Source organism: Meriones unguiculatus, chromosome 4 (genome assembly GCF_030254825.1).
Source record: "Meriones unguiculatus strain TT.TT164.6M chromosome 4, Bangor_MerUng_6.1, whole genome shotgun sequence".
NCBI classification, from domain to species: Eukaryota; Metazoa; Chordata; class Mammalia; order Rodentia; family Muridae; genus Meriones; species Meriones unguiculatus.
The window spans coordinates 90,840,721-90,861,739 of record NC_083352.1 but is presented as its reverse complement, the minus strand read 5'-3'; the positions used below and the strand labels follow the sequence as shown (position 1 = coordinate 90,861,739).

Here is a 21,019-nt window from a genome sequence, read left to right as displayed (position 1 = left end):
CACAAAGCTGGGGGAAGCCTCCGAGCTTACCATGATGATGTACCAATTATTGACAACTGTGAGCTCAAACAAGGTCACTGCAAGGGAAGGGGGATACACCTCAGGTCAATGTCAGAGGCCCCCAATGTCATGCAACCCCGAGTAACTGCTTGCTGGAGTCCTGTCACCCAACCTATCCCCCAGAAGCCATGCCCTTTGCCTGAAGAGCCCATAGTGGGGCAGGTCTGGCTGGGGCTGGTAGTGAGGAGAGAGCAGCAGGGTATGTAGGGGAGAAAGAGGTGCTCTCCTGTCCTCCGAGAGGCCATGTTCAGGCCTCTGATGTCCCTCCCGTCATTAGGCTTTGGCAAGGAACGGGGGAGCAGAGCAGAGCAGAGCCCCGGGGCCTTGCTCAGGAGCTGCGACTACTGAAACAGCAACCGTGTGATGGGTCCCCTCTGATGGCATTGATGAGGGGACATGCTGGCACCACAGCCTTCCCTCCAGCTAGGGCCCCTCATCTCTCTGTCTCTGTGAAGTCTGGTGCCTGGGAAAGCCTGGATCTGCCTGTTCTCCAAGCACAAAGTGCTGCTGTATAAGGGACCCCAGCGAGGACGCCCAGTGGCTGGAGAGAGTGAGGCCTTGTGCAGCTCTGAGCCAGGCCAAGGCCAGGAGTATCCTCCAGGACCCACTCACCAAAGCTGTTGAGGATGTTGTCAAAGTTATTGAGATAGTAGTAGCCTTCCTCCACCTTGGTCTTATTGCCCACCGTGTGGTTGATGAACCGGTAGGCGTCAGCCACCGTGCTGGTGCTAGCAAGGGAGACAAGAGGGCAGGAGGGTCATGAGATGACTGATCACTTTCACTAGGACAAGCAATGCAAACCAAGGTCTGGCGAGGCGTCTCTCAGTGCCCCACCCCCCCAATATCCTGCCCCATGCACCATCACTGGGCATGTCTGCGACCTGTGGAGGAGGTGTAGTGAGGGATGGGGGCTCTCTGTGCACCCCCTCCCAGGCTTCTCTGGAGCACTACCCATGGGTCCCGGCTTTGACCCAGCTGTCCCACTTGGAGGGGACCCCGTTTGCCACGCTCTAGCTTTAGACGCTTCTGTTAAACTCTCGCTGCCACTTGTAAAAGTCAGATGCCCATGCCACCGGGGAGCTCGCTGGCAAGGCTACGTCCCAAGTCCCCAGCCCGACAGGCACATGGACCCCGAAGGGAGGTCTGGAAAGTGCACTTGAGCGCTGTAGTGACCGTCAGGATGGGTTCCTGGCGTAGCCCTCAGCTGGATCACCAGGGTCACTGGTGATGCATCAGTGCTCAAGGCCACACGAGCCAGTCTTAAGTGGGCACGGTGACAGTGGAGCACGTTCGCTTCCTTTTTAGATACCGCCACAGAGGTGACACCCTTGCTCTTCATCGCTCATCCCTGCGACCTTCTTGCCATGTGTCCCCTCTCTAGTCTCCTCAGGTCCCAGCATCTCCTGGGTCAGGAGTGAGGGCTCCTCTGGCTCTGGGGAGGGGTGTGTCGGCTGAGAAGCCTACTAGGGATAGCGGATGCTGGCTCCCACACTGTCACTCGGCCGTGTGCCCAGCCTGGGAGTGAAGCGCATGCTCTGCAGGCCCGTGGCCATCCGCCCGGGGCAGCCGCTTACTTGCAGCAGTTGTGGTACAGTCGCCCGTTGAAGAACTCCATGCCCACGATGGCGAAGGAGTAGTAGAAGGTGAGCAGTGTGAGGCCGAGGCTGGGGAGGCAGAGGGACAGGGTAGTCAGGGCAGGGGGGGAGAGGGGCGGCTGCGGCGCGTCCTAGTCCCCCGGCGCTGACTGCGGGAGGCATGCCCCTAGCCATGGCCAAGTGACCTCTGAGAAGTGCCTGCAAGGGAGGGGCCGCGTGGCTCATGGAGGGTGGGGACGCTAGGGACAGATGCCCCTTGGCCAGAGATGTACCCCTTACCTGTGAAGGTAGGCTCACAGGTGACCCCTTACCTGTGAAGGTAGACACAGGTGGTAAGTCGACAGCTCCCTGCCCTCCCCGCTAGACAATTCTGCCAGGCCAGTGCTGCCAAGGGGACCTGTATGGTCCAGAGTCTGTCTCTTTGAAGACCCCCACCCCCACGCCCCTGAATCCAGCTTTCCTGAGATGCCTCCTTGTTCCCGCTTCCCTTGAACCCCTACACAAGCCTCATGCCTCCTGGACCTGCAGGCTGAGAAGCAGGCAGTACCTGGCCATTCGTGGCAGGAGCTCAAACATCGTGTCCAACACGTTGCGGTAGCGTTTCTTCAGTTTAAATAACCTGAGCAATGAGAACACTGTGTTGCCGGGACCATAGAGTCAGGGGCATGGCCACAGCCCACCCCCTCACATGGGCCAAAACCTTGTAACTCCTCCCCTCCCCATGTCAAGGCAAGGCTGAGAAACTTTGCACAGCTGAGCTCACTTCCCTCATGACTCATGAACCATGGCACTGGACGGGACAGACCCAGGACACTGGGGCAGGCCAAGACCCCCTGGGGTGTGGAAAACTGTGCTAGCCTCATATCGTGTTATGTGGTTTCAAAAAGATGCAGCGAGTCCCCTGCTGGAGTGGACAGATGAAGCCAGCAACTCGGACGGGATGACAAGCCCAGAAAAGAGGGTGCAGTCACACTTGGAGACCCTCAGAAAGAGAGGCACAAAGGAGGGATGAGTCACAGTGGACTTGCTCTAATTGGCCTGGAAGGGATGGTGGGATGTGGGGCCATGGCAGGCAGTTAAGGTGGCCCTGACTCCTGAGGCTCTGAGAGCCCATATCCTGAGGAAGGCATATGGGCAACTGGGGCTCCACTGGGGCCTCACTGGGCCTGAAAAAGTGGAACAGCCTGCACCAAAGTCCCCAAAAACATAGGTTGAAAAAGGAAGCAATGATCAGGGATGTCCCTCCAGGCCCTCAAAGGTAAGATGGATGCCCTGACTGGAGATGAGAGGGGAAAAGAAGGGGGGGGGTGGGGGAAAGGGGGACAGGGCGCCTCTTCCTGGGCTGCTGGCTGGGCCATTCTGCCCATCAAAAGAGCACTGTGTGCCCCGATCCTGCAGAGCCTGAGCTAAAGATGGGGGCTCTATCACTATAGGCTGGAAAACCTCTTGGCTAGTCCCAAGGGTTCTCACCCGCCAACACCCATTGCCCATTCCCATGCCCTGCAGGTCACCTCAGCAGCTGAAGGGGACGCAGGACCACTATGAAATAGAACGGCTCCATGTTGAGTGTCAGCGCGAGCAGTCCCAGGAAGGCAAATGCTGTGACGGAGAAATCGAACCTGGGGCCAGGGGAGAGGCCAGTTTGTCAGTGACATCACAGACTTCCACCACCTCCTCCAGCAGCCCTGCTCTTAGCTGGCTTCCACAGAGGCCTGTCCAGCCACAGCACATAGGCCCACAGTGCCCAGGACAGTATCTTATAGTTGGCTGTCCCCGGCTGCTGCTCAGATCTGAGTCATCCTTGGACATTCTGACCCCAGGGTGCATGTGCCTGGAAACTGCCTCTGCAGACCCGGTGCTGCCCTAAGGGCAAGGCAGAAGCCTTGGCCTCGGTATCCCCCTAGATGGCTGGCCACACTGGGCACTGAAGGCAGGACTAGAGACATACCAGGCAGGCAAAGAGCCCACTTTCCTGTGCCTCAGGGGTGGGACCCAGGGCCTCAGGCATGACAGACTGAGTGTACCCACTGAGTATATCCAGCCAATTCCTCTTTTGTCCTTTGGTCTCCCCTCACCCCGCTTGATAAGGTATTTCTCTTGTCCAGAGTCTTGGACTCTGGGCTTTGGGGATGTGCCCTCTGCCCCATCACCCCGATTTCTTCCTGCTCTGGCTGATTGTATTTTGATGACCCAAGCCCTTGGGAGTGTGGCCTGACTTTGCACATGAGTTAACTTTAACTCAAGGAGGGTGTGCGACCTCCAGGGCCACACTGAGGCCACGTGGCCCTTTTCTCTTGTTTTTTTTTTGTTTTGTTTTTGTTTTTTTTTTTTTTTAAAAGGGTCTCACAGCTGGGCAGTGGTGGCATGTGCCTTTAACCTCAGTCCTTGAGAGGCAGAGTCAGGTACATCCCTGTGAGTTTGAGGCCAGCATGCACTACTGAGTGAGTTCCAGACAGCCAAGGATGCATGGAGAAACCCTGTCTCAAACAAACAAACATTAAAAAAAAATCCAAAACAAAACAAAAAAGACAAACAAAAAGCAGGGTCTCACATAGCCCGGGCTAGGTGTAAACTACTATGTAGCAGAGGATGACCCTGGACCCCCTAATCCTCCTGCCTCCACCTTCTGAGTCCTAGATGACAGGCTTGTGCCACCAGACCGACTCTTTTTACACTGCCAGCCAAGAGGAGATGACCCCTTCTATGACCTTTGTGGTTTCAATGCAAGAGAAGACGCTGGATGACTAGGAAGAGCCTGGGGACCAGTGGGGACTGGTGTAGGTGGCCCCAGAGACAGAACTTGCTGTCCTCTGAGCCTCCAGGTGTGTCCCCAGACCAGCCTGCCCTTTGGGTGTGGGTGGGGAGAGGGTGGCTGACGTGGACACCTCCGCCCAGGAAGACTGTGTGCTCTACTTACAGGTTCCATCCAGAGGACAGGTACTCCACGGGGCCCAGGCCAGCCACCTTCAGGAACAGCTCAACTCCATAGACTAGGATAAGAGGGAGACATCAGGGGCCGATCTGGGCTCTCTGCCCAGCCCACTGAGGGCAGAGGGACATGGCAGAGGGGCCAGCTAAAGGCAAGGCTGAGGGACATGGTGAAGGCCCTTGTCTGGCCAGGGAGCAGTAAGAAGTACAGGGATTTGAAACAGGGCAGAGGCCCTACTAAGATGGAGGTCCTTCAGGGTTGCATTTTAAGGAGGGGCCATGAGCTGTGGTAGCTGGTCAGAGCTCTCACAGCTGGGTCTGGGCCAGCAGCCAGGCAGAGCCACGTGGCACACTTACTGGTGAGAAACACGAGGTAACTCCAGGGCACATGCTTCGAGATGAAATTCCCACCTGGAAGACAGAGAAGCAGTGGCTGCGGTCAGCCAGGGGCTCTGAGTGAGGTGGGGAGAGGCCCCAGGGGCAGCTCACCTTTCAACATGAACGTCTCCACCAGGATCCACACCCCGTTGACGGCCACCACCAAGTCTGCGATAGAGAGGCCAGGAGAGGGAGTCAGAGGGGACAGGGCTGCCAGCCTACAGAGCGGCTACAGGCAGGAACCCCTGGCGTGTGAACAGAGCAAGCGTGGGCCACACGCCATTCCTGGAGGATTCCCACTTCTGCTCAGAGTTCTCACTATGGACCAGCATCAGCCAAGGAATTTCCTTAGGAAGCCAGCGGGAATGACTAATGGTGAAGTTTGCGTCACTATAGCAACTGGGTTCAGATGAGTCCAAGTTGTCAACACAGATGGCCAGTAGACACGGGCTGGTCTGCCTTTAAAATGACTCTGTGATGTTAAGAGCACTTGTTGCTCTTGAAGAGGGCCTGGGTTTGGTTCCCAGCACGTTCACAACCATCCGTAACTCCAGTCCCAGAGATTGGATAGCCTTGTCTGACACACGTGGTGCACAGATACACAGGCAGGCAAAAATACTTATACTCATAAAATGAATGTAAAGCTTTTCTTTCTCTCAAGATGACTACGTGAACATGGCAACATCACCCATTGCATGAACCTTCTACTCCAGGACCAGAATCTAGATACATGGGGAAATGTGTACAGGATGGGAGTTGGGGACTGGCTGAACAGACTGACACATTTGCCAAGGGACATGGCATCCACGACAGAAAGCCATGTGGCCCCTCTCTGTGTTACCATGCAGTGGTCCTACTTCCTAGCCATGGAAACACCACAGTGGAAGGGTGCCTAAAATGTGCTCATGTATCTAAGATGGAAGTTAATTTGCAAATACTTTTTTGTTGTTGTTTTCCAGACAGGATTTCTCTGTATAGACTTGGCGTTCCTGGACTCACTCTGTAGACCAAGATCCTTTTTTTTTTTTTTTTTTTGAGATAGGCTTTGACTATCCTGGCATTTGCTATGTACCCCAAGCTAGCCTCAAACTCCTGACAGTCCTCCTGCCTCAGCCCCTGGAGTACTGACTGGAATTACAGGCTTTAGCCATTATGTCCAGCTCTTGCAACTTGAAGGAAATTATACTTGTTTATTTACTATTGTTGGGGAGCATGGCAGGCCATGCATCACCAGGTGCCCGTAGCAGTCAGAGGACAACTTGCTGGAGTTGCTTTCCTCCCTCCACTATGTGGGTCCAAGGGAACTGAACTCAGACCTTCAGGCTTGGCCACAAGATCCATTAGCCCCTGAGCCATCATGGGGCTAATGGTCCTCTTATAGCTTTTTAACAAAAGAAAAATAAGCCACAATAAAAATCAGCCATTGGAAAAATAATCAATATAATCTATATTTACTTGAATATATTTTGTTTTGAAAATTTGACTTGAGGGGGCTGGAGAGAAAGCACAGCACTTAACAGCACTGACTGTTCTTCCAGAAGACCCAGTTTCAATTCCAGGTTCAGCACCCACATGGCAGCTCACAACTGTCTGTAACTTCAAGATCTCACACCTTCACACATACACACATGCAGGCAAAATACCAATGCACATAAAATACAAATAATTATTTAAAAAAAAGAAATATAAAATTTGACTTGAGCTAGGCATGGTGGCACATGCCTTTAATCCCAGCACTTGGGAGGCAATGGCAGGTAGATCTCTGAGTCTGAGGGCAGCCGGCTTACAGAGAGAGTTCTAGGATGGCCAGGGATACACAGAGAAGCCCTGTCTCAAAGAGAAAGAGAAAATAAAAAGGCCAGTGTAGTGGCACCTTTCATCCCAGCACTTGAGAAAGCAGAGGCGGGCAGATTTCTGTGAGTTCCAGACCAATGAGGGCTACACACCGAGACCCTGTCTCAAAACTAAAGACTTGGCCACATGTCCACACAGGAACTATTTCTGGTGACCTGAAGCATGCTAAGAAAATGTGTCTCCCTAGGCGATACTTCAGGTGACACAAGGTCACATCTGAGCTGGGACCCGGGGCCTCAGGCATGTGTGTGCGTTGCTGGGGACCATCGTGTGAAGATTGGGAATCAAGATATGTCAAAGTAGTGAGTCAGGTTAAAGTCCTGGGGTTGAAAATCTTAAGTATCAAGAGAGACCCATAATTTGTTATCGAGGTGAAAATGTGAGGAGTGTCCAATGTCAGGCTGGATTACACAGGAAACTGCAGGATAGCCTGAGTTCCAAAGTAATAGCCTGGGTCAAGAATTAAAAAGAAGTAAAAATAAAATGAAAATAAATTAGTTAAGGCACTTTTCATTAATGATGAGTCCAGGAAGAGCTGCCATAGAGAGGAGGTCGGTCTCTATGGATTTCTGTCTCCTTGCTTCAGGTCAAGCCTCTGAATAAAATCATGCATACAAATAAATACTAAACAAATGGAACCCTGGCTGGAGAAGCCTGGAAATAGTCAGTGCCAAGCAGTGAGCCCTCTGCCCCTCACACTGTGGCCTCTGAACATTTCTTCCCAGAAGGAATCAGAGCTCCTCGGCCAGACAGAACCCGTGATGCTGGACCGTGTCCTCCCCCCATCAAGTTCATGGAATGTGCTGGGGCCTTGAACTGTTGCTCTGTGACTGCCTCCTGTGTGTGATGCTGGGGGACCCATGGCTTCCTGCGGGCCAGGCGAACACCACCACCGCTCGATATTTCCAGCCCCTGAAGTATTTTTCTTCGGCTAAGGGCTTGCTGTTGGGCCAGGCTGGCAGTGAACTTGTGGCAGCCACTCCGCCTCCCAAGTTCTGGGACTACAGTCATGAGCCGCCACACTTGTTGAAGTTTCCTTTCCCAGTTAGCTTAAATGTCAAGAATGACATGTAGCAGCTGGGCGTGGTGGCGCACACCTTTGATCCTGATCCTAGCACTTGGGAGGCAGGGGTAGGTGGATCGCTGCGAGTTTGAGACTAGCCTGGTCTACAAAGCGAGTCCAGGACAGCCAAGACTACACAGAGAAACCCTGTCTCAAAAAACCAAAAGAATGACAAGTGACTAATAGAACAGTGTCAGACCAACCAGAGTCTGGATGGAAGTACCAGATTATGAGGAGCAAGTACGTGGGGGACAGGCAGGTCGAAAACAGAGCAGCTTCCTTAGCCAGGGCGAAGGCTCAGGTCTGAAGAGGAAGGAGCCCTATCAACACTGTGGTCCCAAAGGACCCAGGTCTACAGCAGACACAGAACTGAAGGAGGGTCCAGTGGACCAGGAAGTGACCACAAGATAATGACGGCCACACACAATAAGCATGGCAAGCCATGCTGGATCTCAAAAATTTTTTTCTCAGGGGTGCTAGGGACCACCAGTACTCAGTGGCTAAGACACATGCTTGGCACCTTCTGATCTCTTGTCCCTTCACCTTCAAGAACAAAGGACTCATGAGGACAGGGACCCAGAGCTGTGACACTTACACATGAAATACTGGAAGGCCTTGGACTTTACAAGGATGTTAATTCCTGTTTGGAGAGAAAAATGTAAAGGTTAGAATGCCCAAGGGAAAGCCAGGCTCGGTGGTACATGCCTGTAATCCTAGCACTCGGGGAGGTAGAGGGAGGTGGGTCTCTGTGAGTTCGAGGCCAGCCTGGTTTTCAAAGTGAGTCCAGGACAGTCAAGGCTACAGAGAAACAATCTTAAAACAAAACAAACTGGCTTGAACTAAAGAGTGACTATTTCATGAGGAACAGTGATGCGGGCATCTAGTTTAATGCTCTTTCATTTTTTATTTTTGAGATTGGATTTTGCCATATTGCCTAGAATGACCAGACTTGCCATCTCCCTGCCCCCACCTCTTTAGTGCTGTGATTGAAGGTGGCTGGCTGGCCCCTGGTTTTACTGATCAGAGTCCTTCCTGGTGTTTCCCAGAGCTAACTGCTGACTTCCCAGCTTGGTCACAGACACTCTCACCTTTGAAAATGAGGAAAGCCGTTCGGGGAAGCTCGTCAAACCAATGCTCTCTGTTCTTCTTTGCCTGCAATGCAGAGTGCCCAGGGGAAGTGAGGTCACAGCCAGGGGCCAGAAACTAGTGCAGGTCAGGCTGTGGGCACAGGGGAGATAGATAGGAACCAGAACCTAGCCCAAGCCTCCACAGGGGCTAGCCTTCTGCTCCTGCTACTAAACTGGGAACAGCAGTGACATTTATGGATCTGGATGATAAACGGGACAGCTGGCATTGAGTGCCCATGGGGCTCCACATATGGATCGTATGTGAATATGGCCCAACTCTCCCGAGGTGAGCCTGGGAAGGCTGGGCCATAGGATTTGGCTTCCATTCCTGTTGTGGCTGAACTGCCCTCCTCACCTGCTGGGTAGGGATGTGGGGACACTCACCTTCCACTGCAGAGCAGCAACTTCGTAAATATCATAGAAGTCCTTCAGGCTGCCACAAGCAAAGAGAAAAGGTGGTCACACACAAGCCTACCACACACTGACACTCAGCCTTTGCTCCCACACCTGCCCAAGGCTATGTCTCACAGGAAGATGGACAAGGTGTGGGGCCCAGCACTGAGCCAGGGTCCTCACCTACAGCGTCCTGGTCGCCTCTGTCCTCCAGGGGCTAGGACAACTCAATCCCCTAAGTCCACACTGACCACCTATGCCCTGGAACGCTGCCCTTTAGGGGAGCAGAGGCCTCCGGGGACAGAGCAGTGACCCCAGCTCAAAGAGCCTGCTGCCATCACTTCCAGAGCAGGTGATACTGGCTCAGTGGGCAGTGCCCTCATGCCCACCTGCCTCAAGGCCAGGACCAAAACCAGGGGTCTCTCAGGCTCAGCCCCTCCAGGCTGGAGTGTGCGTGTGCACCAATGTATGTAGGGAACATTTGCGTGTAGGTCAGAGGACGACTTTTAGGAGGTGACGCTCTCCTTCCACCCTGTGGGTTCCAGGGATGAGCCTCAAGTCATCAGGCTTAGCAACAGGCATTTTACCTGCTGAGCCACCTCGCTCTCGTTTATTCGTTTCCATTTATTTATTTACCTATCTAGTTATCTATTTATTTATGTATGAGATTAAGACCTGAAATAGTGCAAGCTGGCCTCAAACTCCCTGCATAGCTGAGGGTGGCATTACATTTCTAATCCTCCTGCCTCTGGTTTTTTTTGAGAGAGGGTTTCTCTGTGTAGCCTTGGCTGTCCTGGACGCACTTCATAGACCAGGCTGCCCTGGTCTATGAAGAGACCCGCCTGCCTCTGCCTCCCAGAATGCTGGGATTAAAGGTGTGCGCCACCATGTGTGGCTGCCCTGGGCTTTCAAGGACTAGCCTTCGAGGTGTGCACCACCATACCAGCCTCAAACGTTTCAGGTAACCAGACTGAAATGGACCATGGTTTGGCTTCTGTGGCTTGTGAAAGATTACCGAGGAACACAACCATGCGACAGCTGTGGTGTGAACTGCATCTCTCAAAGGCCTCCGTATGCCCAGAACTGCTCCACAGCATGACGGTTGCTGGTGCTTACCTGAGCACAGGTGTGTTGCTCTGGTTCAGAGCCTTGAAAGTCAGGAAGCGCTCCCTCGCACTCATTCGGGGCTTGTAGAAGCGCATCAAGCCTTCGAACTGCCTGTAGGAGATGCCGGCCGGCCTCTGGGGGAGAGAGAAGGTGGCGATGGAACACAGGGACATGGGGACATGAGGACTGGTGCCTGGGGCCAGGTATTCTGATTCACATTTTGGCGGCCTGCATTTTCTCTCATGGGCAGTATGGCAGCCACAGGGTCGCCAGCTCTGGCCAAGCCAAAAGGGATGCTTTTGGTAGGGAGAGAGAATGAAGTTCCCCTCTGTGACTCGGCCCCGATGCCCTACCCGCTGGCTGACAAGCAGGCGGTATGCATGCTGGATGGCGGTTCGCTTATGCAGCAGCAGAGACTTGAACTTGTGCTTTTCGATGTCATTGAAGGTGTCGAACACCACGGCCAGGAGCTGCAAAGGAGAAACATGGACCCTTGGCTGCCCTCTGAGTGGACCTGCAGGACTCAGAAGTCATCCTCTAGCCAAAGACTGGCCTTTCATCCAGGCCCCCCTGGGGGGAGGAGACTGAAGACCCTCTGGTGGGCTGCACTGCCCAGGACAGCGGCAGCTGCTCGACTGTGGAGGACATGAACAGCTGCACTTCATACAGCTCTCTCTTGAAGACACTGTCACTGGATTTTCCTCAGGGCCCTCTTCTGTCCCCCATAGCTGGTCCCTAGCTGACCAGAGGACAGGTCGGGAAAGAAGCTGCATGAACACCGACCCTGGAGCCACCTCCTCCCCCCCCCCATCACTTTTCCTGTGACTCACAGCTTCCCTGAGGCTCCAGGGATAGGGGGAGCCTGTATGGCAGGAAGGAACATTCTAGAACTGCTCCAGAGCAAAGGCAGTATACTAATGAGGGGAACTAGGGTGGGGAAAGATCCGAGACGTGTTGTCTTTCAAAGTTGCTTTGAGTGAGCGCTCCTGTGCCTTCAACTGCTTCAGACTGCCACCCCACCCTACGCCCCCCCACCCCCGCCACACACATCCACTGTTTTCCATATAGATGGCAGATGAGTATGTTTCTATCACAGACCACATAGGAGAGGCTTTAGGATGCAGACGGGCTCTTTCACAAGTTTACTCAACCCTGTGGTTGGACCATTCCAAGGAGAGATTAGCCACAGATGAGAATAAACACTGGGTGTGGCTGGGTACCAATGAAACTGATTAACAGTAATTACTGCATGCACACACATACATATGTGGGGGGGAGTCAGAGGACAACTTTTGGGGGTCCTTTCTTTCCTACTCAGGCCGTATGCCTTATAGGCAAGTGCTTTTATCTGCTGAGCTATCTATCACACCGGCCCTCTCTTTTAGGTTTTGAGACATAGTCTCACTCTACAGCCATGGCTGGTCTAGAACTTGCTATATCCTCCTGCCTCCGCCTCCTGTGTGCCAGAGTTACAGGCTTGTGGCATCAGATCTATGCCTTCCACGCTGTTTCTTCCACAAAGAAATTCTCCGACTCCCCTTGTTCTAGTCATCAGACCCTCTATGCCCCCAAGTCTCGCCTCACTCTGGAGGGAGAATGTTGAGGGCACAGGCTTTCCACACTCCTGTGATGCCTGTGTAATGGAGTCTCTTCGATTTCCCAAAGCACAGGGTTTGGGGTGCTTCCAGAGAGCCTCACAAGGGGAGGGCCTGGCAGGGGCTGGTCTGGAGAGGGCAGGGGGTGTCCACTGTGATCGTGCAAATCTCCATCTGGGCTCCTTGCAGTTCCTTCATGAGAAACCTGCACACACATCTCCCTAGCTCTGTGAGTCCCTTGAGGAAGTTACTGACCCCGAGGTGGAGGTTATAGGAACCCTGACATGCAGCTAGTGAGCTAGAAGCATGGGGGTCCCCAGGTGCTCACAGCCACCTCAAGTCTGGGGACCAAGCCCTTGACCTGTGGGGTATGGTGCTGTCTGGATGTGCTGTGGGCAAAGTTGCTAGAAAGCACACACACCTGTTTGACCATAGGCTCATTAGCTTGGAATGTGGCTGGTCTAGGACCTAATTACAAACTACCTCAGGTCCTTCACAGCTGCTTCCTACCCACCCCTGCCCGTGACCTAATGTCTTGGTGGCTATTAAGGAAATCCTTCAGGATATGCAGACATACTGCTGATCCAAAGGCTGAGAATGTGCTCAGCCAGCACCAAGGTCCACAGCAGAGTTCTCCTCTTTTTTTTAAAATTTATTTATTTATTTATTTTATGTATACAGTGTTCTGTCAGCATGTACACCTACATGTCAGAAAAGGGCACCAAGTCTCCTTATAGATGGCTGTGAGCCAACATGTGGCTGCTAGGAATTGAACTCAGGACCTGTGGAAGGACAGCCAGTGCACTTAAACTCTGCGCCATCCCTCCAGCCCCTCCTCCTCTTTCTTAATGGCACTTAATAGCACTGAAAAGTGTCTTGATTGGTGAAATTCTTTGTTCTGTTGTGACAAACTCTCACGGCAATGTTACCACGGAACACGGGATTCGGGGTAACCTCAACCTGTGTTCCCAGGCCACGGTCACTCATGTTTAGCTCCAGAACAAACGATCTGCTAGCTCCACTCAGGTGAGTGAGGGCTGTGTTTGTGTGACGGACAGTGTCACACTGAACTGTGCTGAGGACACCAGTCAGAGTGCACTGTGATGCTGCTTACTGGCTGGTGGGGAGAAGGCCCTCGCCTTGTGGAGTCTCTTGTGGCTGTGGTGAGAGCAGAGGAAAGGAGAAGCAGCTTCTCCTGGCACCTTGCAGTAGATGACAACCTAAAACTACCACAGGAAGCAGCTGGTGTGTTACTTTGTGATTTGAGGATGGAAGGAAGGAAGGAAGGAAAGAAGGAAGGAAGGAAGGAAAAAGCTTTCTTTGCTAAATCTGCAAACTTTCAGATTTCACTAAGCCACAGAGAGAATGTTCCATTTCTTTTCTTCCTTTGGTTTATTTGTTAATTGCTGTGTGCTCCTGAGTGTGAGTGTGTGTGTGTGTGTGTGTGTGTGTGTGTGTGTGTGTGCGCGCGCACCCTGGGGGAAGCGCCGGTCTTGGCTCACCCTGCTGTTGCTGTGGGTCTCGACCCCATGTGGACCACAATCTGTTAAGGCAGAACACACTCCTGGTGGCCCTGAGCCACAGCAGGTGTCACCGCAGCCCGGTGTGCATAGGAGCTTTGTGTCCCTTACAGAACACTTTCTGCTTAGATCTTCTCATGGTTCACAACTAATGGGGCAGAAGCGCCTGGCACTGGGTGGGACAGGCTGCAGTGCCCGGCTACTCTGAGCTGTGTGCTGATGGGCACACATGTCCCCCGTGAGTCTGACTCTCATCTGCCTTTCCCTGCTCATGATGCTAACAGATCCACGTGGCGGCTGTCCTGCATCTGCCTGCACTCCTCTCTGCACAGAGCCTGGCGGGCTTCATCATGGCAAGATGTTTACGGTAAGGAGGGACAGACGAAGCGTTGAGAGTTACCTCGCTCTGAAGTCCAGCAGTACCTACAGTCGTGGAGGCACAGAGCCAAAGGGGTGCCACACCTGACTGTGGACCTGGGACACACCTGCTTGGTGTCCCGACACCTCCATCCCTGGGGCCCATCACCGCAGTGGAGCCAAGAGAGACACTCACCAAGTTCATGATGAAGTACAGCTCGATGGAGAGGTACACGATAAAGAAGACGCAGGACCAGGGGTTCCGGGAGTAGGAGGGCATCATTACATCCGGAAAGCTGGGTGGCAGAGTTAAGGTGGTTATCACCTTAACCTCTAAGGACGCACCTGCTTCCCTGTACCCCCTAGCTCTCCACTCAGCCCTGTGCGCACTGAGACAACAGCACTGGGTGAAAGGAGGCGGTCCTGGCCTGGGGTGAGGACCGAGGTCAGTGGTGGAAGTGAACCCACGCTTACTTGGCTGTGGTCAGAAGCACAAACAGGTTGACGATGCTGTTCTCCAGGGTGTTGAAGTACTAAGGGAAAGGAAGGCTTGTGTTGCTCGGCCTGGACAGTCACCTCCAGGGCTCACCTCTCCTCCCCCCCCCCCCGCTTTGTAATACGAGGCGCATCAAAGCAGGAGTGCCGGATACATGGAGGCCTGTGCTTCAAGAGTCTGTACTCATGGGACAAGCCAGCTGCCAATGAAGGGAGGGGGTTCCCCCATGCGTGACAGGTCCTTGCAAGGAGCTCCGTTCCTCCATTCTCTACCAGAATATTCCAACATTCCAAGCCTGATCCTGGAAGCTTAGCCCGTGAGAACAGCCCTCACGGAAAGCAGTGTCTCGGGTCTGAGGGATGTGGACTCTCAGGAAGCAGAAACCAGGCAGGTGCCCCTCCTAACATGGCCAGGGTCCATCCTCCCATCTGCCCTTTCTGTCCCCATAAACAAGGGACCAAGAACTAATTACTTACGGGGTCGGAAGGGTTAGTGGAGAATAAGTAGAAACCTAGAATGTGGTAGAAAAACAGACCAAGAGTGGAGTTAAAATGGAGTTCCCACGAGAGGCAGAAGGGATCCAAAATGAATGAGAGGCGGGGGGGGGGGGGAGAGGCTGAGGGTGTGGTGTGGCCTGCAGCACTCCAGAGAACACTTGTGCTGCTCTAAAGGGAGTCGTGCTGCTGTGTGCAAGCCTGCTGACCCCGGGGAATGCATTTTGGCTCAGCCAGATCAATTCTTTAAAGAAATGGCTGGAAATCTGGTTTTTTTTTTTGTGTAAGACTGAATATTAAGTTTTCAAACTAAACAGATCACATCGGTGGGCTGGATCATAGATGCAGGCTGCTGGTAGTGTCTCTCTGTGCTCTGAGGACACGACAGCCAAGACATGCAAAAGGCAGCCAGGCAGGAATGTTACTCTGGCCTTCCTCAGGAGCCTGAGGATTCTGACCCAGGGAAAATACCCTGCCCCTGCGCAGAAGACAAACGTAATCTGACAGGAGCGGGTGGCAGTGCACATGTGCACTCCCAACATACAGGAGACTGAGGCAGGATAGTCACGGGTTCTAAACCAGCCTGAGCTACACACCGAGATCCAGCTGCCCAGGCCCCTCTATAGCACATGAGCAGGTAGTACTTTCTCTGGAGGTTTGTGCCTCCAGAGGTGCAAGCAACAGCCCAGAAGAAGGATGCAGCCTTCTTGGGCTACCGATGGTGCGTGTAATGCGCCCGGCTGGCTGGACTCGGGACACTCACCAAGGATGGCGAAGATGATCATGAAGAAGAGCAGCAGCAAAAGGATGTCCATGAAAGGTGGCAGCGACTGGAAGATCTGCCGCAGGTTGCTGGGGAGAAAGACGGACAGCTCAGGGGTGGGAGGAGCTATCTGTGTCTGGAGGGGGAGGCGGACAGGCTGGCGGTAGGGATGCCTTTGGTATACCTGACCTGGAACACCACATCCTACTGTGCCCAGTTGGGCACCACGCTTAGCTTAGTCCTAATGCACCTGAGGCCGCCACTCAGCGGGTGACAAGGACAATGAGGGCACGTGAGCCACCACCACCTGGTGACAGTGCCTTAAGAGGGAAGGCACGGCAGGAGACTACATCACCTGGGGGACAAAGTCACCTTCCACAGGTAGGAGGGCGTGCACACACACACACACACACACACAGCCACCTAGTCCCGGGATAGTTGTTTCTAGCTTTGGGCACATCCCTGCCATCGGCAGGTCCCTGGCCAAGTAACTAGATGGAGTCTCTAAGGATGGGTTTAATTCTGGGATGGGTCAGCTCTGGGCTCAGGGCTCTCAACTGTGTGGGAGGAGCCTGCAGGACAAGGCTGGGAAGTCTGCCTGAGGCTACTGTTGTAGGGCTGGAGAGAAGCTACACCCAAGACAGGGAAGGACCCTGGGCCAAGGTGAGGACGGCTGTGCTCTCCAGCAATGCCTATCTGACCCCAAGTTCCAGCTAATGTGCGGACAACTCCACCGAGAAGCCAAACTGCGCCGGGGCCAGTCACCTCAGCTCCTGCTCATTCCCTTCCCTGTCAACGCAGAGGGCCAGGCCACCACATGGGACTATGTGGCTGCTGATCTCCGGGCCTTACCGCCGCACGCCGCCACAGTACCGACAGTCCACCAGGAAAATGCAGCGTAGCGCCCTGGTCACCCGCATGTGGGATGTCTGTCGCACCAGCACCACAATGGCCTCGATGAACTGCACCACCAGGACGGATGTCTGGAGATGACGGGACAGAACACGCTTAGCTCCCTGGCCCAGCCTCCAGTGTACTGAGCAGACACTGATGCACACAGCCCGCAGGGACTGGCGGGGCTCCTCCCATTTCTGCCTCTCCCCACAGCAGGAGTGAGCATGCTGCAATGGGATGGACAGATATTATTACCTTGACCATGGTGCGTTTGTGTCGGACAAACGTGTGGAAGCCCAGCCACCGCAACTTCATGCAGAGTTCAAATACCACCACCATCAGGGCGAACAGCTCCAGGGTGGCGTGGACCTGCAGTCACAGAGGTGAAGACCATGGTCAAGAAGCCCATCCAGTGCACCTCCCCTCTCCTAGGACTTTTCCCAAGATGCTCGTGCACACAGACACAGACACACACACACACCCCTACCAAACCACAAGATGTCAAACAAGGCTTTGGAGACAGAGCTTCTCCCAGACAGCTAAGAATAAACTTGACATTCAAAAGCTAGAATGTAGACCCACAGAGTGTGAAGTTAGGAAGGAGTCCGAGGCGCTGAGAGAACATCAAAAAAAGCTCTGTGCTCTAGGGAGAACTGTGTAGTACTTACAAAACAATCCACATTCAGGCATTTAGGAAGTAAAAATGGGGTTTAAAACAGAAAGAAACTTCCCAACAAGTTTAGCTGTCTAACCGGGCTGCTGGGGCTGGGGAGATGGCTCGGTGGGGAAAGGCGCCTGCATCCCACATCCAGACAGAAAGAGAACCCACTCCACAGTTGTCCTCTAACCCCATACAGCTGGCATGGCATGAGTGCATGCACAAGCACACACACACACACACACACACACACACACACGATAATAAGTTAACTTCTTTTAAGAAGAAGGACATGTGAACAGAAAACTCTAACCAGTGCTTCCCCATGAGATGGAAGGACAAGAACCCAGGGAACATTCCTCAGAGGGGCTTCACCCACGCATGCCGGGCTCTCCCAGGCCTGACCACAGTGTGACCCCAGCCAGTCCATGGAGTCACTGGTAAACAGAAGGGCAGTCTTCCAGTTGCAGTGGGGGCAGGGGAGCTATACCTTCCTGTCTGTGCTTTTAGGAGGTTAGGGCCCCTAAAGTCACTGACACTCACATAAATGCCAAGCCGGAGCGCAGGGACGGCGGGTGCCTCACACAGCGACAGCAGCAGCAGCAGCAGGGCTGTGAGGAGCTCCATCATGTAGAAGAGGTGGTTGTGTGCGAAGAGGTAGGCCGCCAGCGCTCTGGCATCCTTGGGGTGGGTGAAGAACTTGTCATTGTTCTGGCCTTCCTACAAAGACAGGAGAACCTGAGCATGCAGCACGGGGCGCCAGCGCTGGAGAGCTGGTGGGACACAAAGCGGGGCGGGTCACAGTGGCCAAGACGTGGTTCGGGCCCTAGACTGGCCTCACTGAACGGCCCCGCCTCTGCCTGCTGATGAGGGCTCAAGAAATGCTGTTAAAATCTGTCAAACCTCTGTCAGGCCGCAGAGGGCATGTAGACGTGCCTGACCCCCACAGGGGATGAATTCTTAGGCCTGGAGTAAAGTGTTCACGAATGGGCTGAACTAGCAGTGTGGGCCCGGCTTCCCCAGCCTTCGAGGTGGACAGTGTAAAGTTCCTTGCCTTCCTTGCCAGTGGTGAACAGGACAAGGCTGGAGCTTCCCCAGAGTTACATGAAGAATGGGGACTTCTGCCAGGAATCTGCTGGCTGGCACATCAAACGGCAGCCATAGGACGTTGAGTGACAGTTATCACTTGGAGGAGCCAGTGACTATGCCCACTGAGACCCCTATAGTCTGCTGGTGTGGCCCAGTGGAGCCTCTGCTGTACTCTGTGTAGACAAGGCTGCTTTCCGATGTGGGGGAACGCAGCACCCTGATTTCACCTTGGGCAGACTCCAGGACGCTGATCGACGCACAGAACAGCCCCACAATGCACCACATATGCCACAGTGCAGAGGCTGGCACCTCACTTGCTCATGCCTCAGCGGATCAGCATCCCAGAGAGCAGAGCATGCCAGATTCCCGCCCTGCTGTCCCCATGACCCTCTTCCCCTTCTGAGGAGGCTGTAGCTGACAGGGGACTTGGGTCACTTCCCTAAAGCTGGATGCTACTCTCCTCATCAGCAACAGAAGACAAACCACAGAGGAAGCAGTGGCAGGGCTGTGCCCAGGGGACGCCGCAGGGCCCTATGGTCTGTGCAGGGCAGGGTCTCCCACCATCTCACCACAGCCCTCGGGGCACAGAGGTCTGGGAGCTTCTGCTTTAAATTACTAAAAAAAAAAAAATGCAATTCTTGTGCAATTGTTTCCAACCAACAGCTGGGGAGGAAGGTGTGACAGTTTGGTGGGAGGGCTGCGCTCTGAACTCCAGGACTCATAACCCCCCGGGGGGGTTGGGAGTGGGTGGGTTTCATCTCCACCAGCAAAGATGGACTGAGAACCCCCATCACAGCACTGCTCAGCCCCCAAAGAGAGCTCTGGGCTTGTGTATAGACCACCCAGCCGGGGGCCCCCCCCGGACGTCAGAACCTCAACACTCACGGTTTCCCAAGCAAGAAAGTTAACAGAGAAATGTGGCAGAAGAGGAAGCCAACGACAGCAGCCCTCCTTGATGTGGCCAGGGCCAGCAACCCGTACAGCCCAGCGACCTGGACTGAGACTTCCTCAGCCTGGCTGCGGCAGGCATGAGAAGCCGGGCCTGGTAGGAACACTTGAAACCCCAGCACTCCTGAAGCAGAGGCAGGCAGGGCTTGGGGGCCTTGAGGCTAGCCAGGGCTACATAACAAGCTGTAGGGCAACCAGGGCTACACAGAGAGATCTGGTTTCTTAAACAAAAGGGAGGAAATTATGTTGTCTGAGACCATCTTAATTTATGTTAACAAACATGGAATGATTTTATAGAAAAGTATTGCTTTAAAAAAAAAAAAACAAAACCCCAAACATTGCCAGGAGTGGTGGTGCATGCCTTTGATCCCAGCATTCAGGAGACAGGGGCAGAAGGATCTCTGGGAGTTACACAATTACAGAAAGCAACCCTTTCTTAGAAAAAAAAACAAAACCTCCCAACAACAACCATCACTATCAGGAGCAGCAGCAAGGTACATGAGAGCACGGAGCCTCCCCTTGCGTGAATGATCCCCTGCTATGGTGGGGCAGGCAAATGGTCCCCGACAACTGGATCTGTGGGAAGACAGAGGGGACAGACTGGGGACCAGGGGCATGCATAGCCACAAATAGGGCAATGTACATGCCCACGTGTACGTGCGCACACGCATACACGCACACACACACACACACACACACACACACACACACACACACACGTGAGCTCTCCTGTTCCAGTCTGGAGCAGGGGCAGCCGTGGCTCTGAACATCTTCTAGTCCACACTGATGGGGACTTCCTCCGGTGCCCACCCCCAGGCGCTCACCTAGATGCACTCACCTGGAGGTAGATTGCAGCCTCTTGATAATTCATCTCCCAGTTGTGTCCAGCGGGACTGGAGGGGGAACTGTAGGCCCCGGCCCCGGGGACCAGACTGGGACCCTGGGAGTCCTGGACGCTGTGGCTGCCCCCATCTGCATTAGAAGAGGAGAGACTCACTGAGAAGCCAGGCTTACAAGGGCAGAGGCGCTCAGCACAGGGGTCACTCTGTCAGTGTGCTGACCTGCACTGCTAGCACCAAGCATCACGGTGGCACCTCAGAAATGTTAAAAAAAAAAAAAAAAAGTGCCACCAAGATGGCTCAGCAGAAAAAGGTGCTTGCCGCCAAGCACGATGACCCGAGTTCAATCCCCGGCGTGTAGGCCCGCCAACCTCCTCCAGTAAAATAAAGGTAATTATCTTAAAAAGAAAAGAGCAAAAGAGCAGAGGAAGTGGGGGAGGGAATGGCTAGACCTACTCATATCGACATAGCTTTAGGGAAAAAAAAATGCAGGGAAGGAAAACAAGAAATTGGTTGTCTGTGAGGGGTAAGGGCAGGCAGAAGGGCGGGCTCACTCGTAGACTTTTGACTTTTGGAAGCCTGTGGAGATCCTGCTGAGTCAAACATTTAACGATTTTTTTTCTCTACCACCACTGCCCAACCCCCACCCCCGCCTGCCCTTGGGGCAGGTCCATCTGTTACTTCTCCGTGCTCCCACCAATGCCCACCTCTCCAGGAACCCTGGCCTGCTTTGGCCCGGCAGAGCGCCCTCTCCCACCCTCAGCCACACCATTTGGCTTGGCTCACGGACAGCTGACCCAAGTCGGCCAGCAGAGCCAGGGACCATGGTGGGCACTGGAGCCAGCAGATGAGGAAGGTAAA

At 53.8% G+C, this 21,019-nt stretch overlaps 1 protein-coding gene across 5 annotated transcripts in view; it reads right to left on the bottom strand.

Annotated features, from left to right (window-relative positions):
• Positions 1-21,019, bottom strand: part of Tpcn1 (two pore segment channel 1) — a 53,325-nt gene that overhangs the window by 5,392 nt on the left and 26,914 nt on the right. For 4 of the 5 annotated variants that reach the window (XM_021633177.2, XM_060382499.1, XM_060382500.1 and 1 more), the window contains 21 exons: positions 20,158-20,291; positions 17,826-18,002; positions 16,880-16,993; positions 16,583-16,713; positions 15,731-15,819; positions 14,950-14,984; positions 14,452-14,510; positions 14,174-14,273; positions 10,859-10,975; positions 10,515-10,639; positions 9,390-9,438; positions 8,967-9,030; positions 8,474-8,518; positions 5,073-5,129; positions 4,941-4,994; positions 4,573-4,645; positions 3,167-3,274; positions 2,203-2,274; positions 1,635-1,724; positions 673-788; positions 31-77 (listed from right to left, as the gene is read on the bottom strand). In XM_021633177.2, the coding sequence (XP_021488852.1) occupies positions 31-77; positions 673-788; positions 1,635-1,724; positions 2,203-2,274; positions 3,167-3,274; positions 4,573-4,645; positions 4,941-4,994; positions 5,073-5,129; positions 8,474-8,518; positions 8,967-9,030; positions 9,390-9,438; positions 10,515-10,639; positions 10,859-10,975; positions 14,174-14,273; positions 14,452-14,510; positions 14,950-14,984; positions 15,731-15,819; positions 16,583-16,713; positions 16,880-16,993; positions 17,826-18,002; positions 20,158-20,291 (1,856 nt within the window). Of the gene's footprint in view, positions 1-30; positions 78-672; positions 789-1,634; positions 1,725-1,934; positions 1,967-2,202; positions 2,275-3,166; positions 3,275-4,572; positions 4,646-4,940; positions 4,995-5,072; positions 5,130-8,473; positions 8,519-8,966; positions 9,031-9,389; positions 9,439-10,514; positions 10,640-10,858; positions 10,976-14,173; positions 14,274-14,451; positions 14,511-14,949; positions 14,985-15,730; positions 15,820-16,582; positions 16,714-16,879; positions 16,994-17,825; positions 18,003-20,157; positions 20,292-21,019 lie in introns of those variants that run through there. The other variant, XM_060382501.1, reaches the window with a different exon arrangement.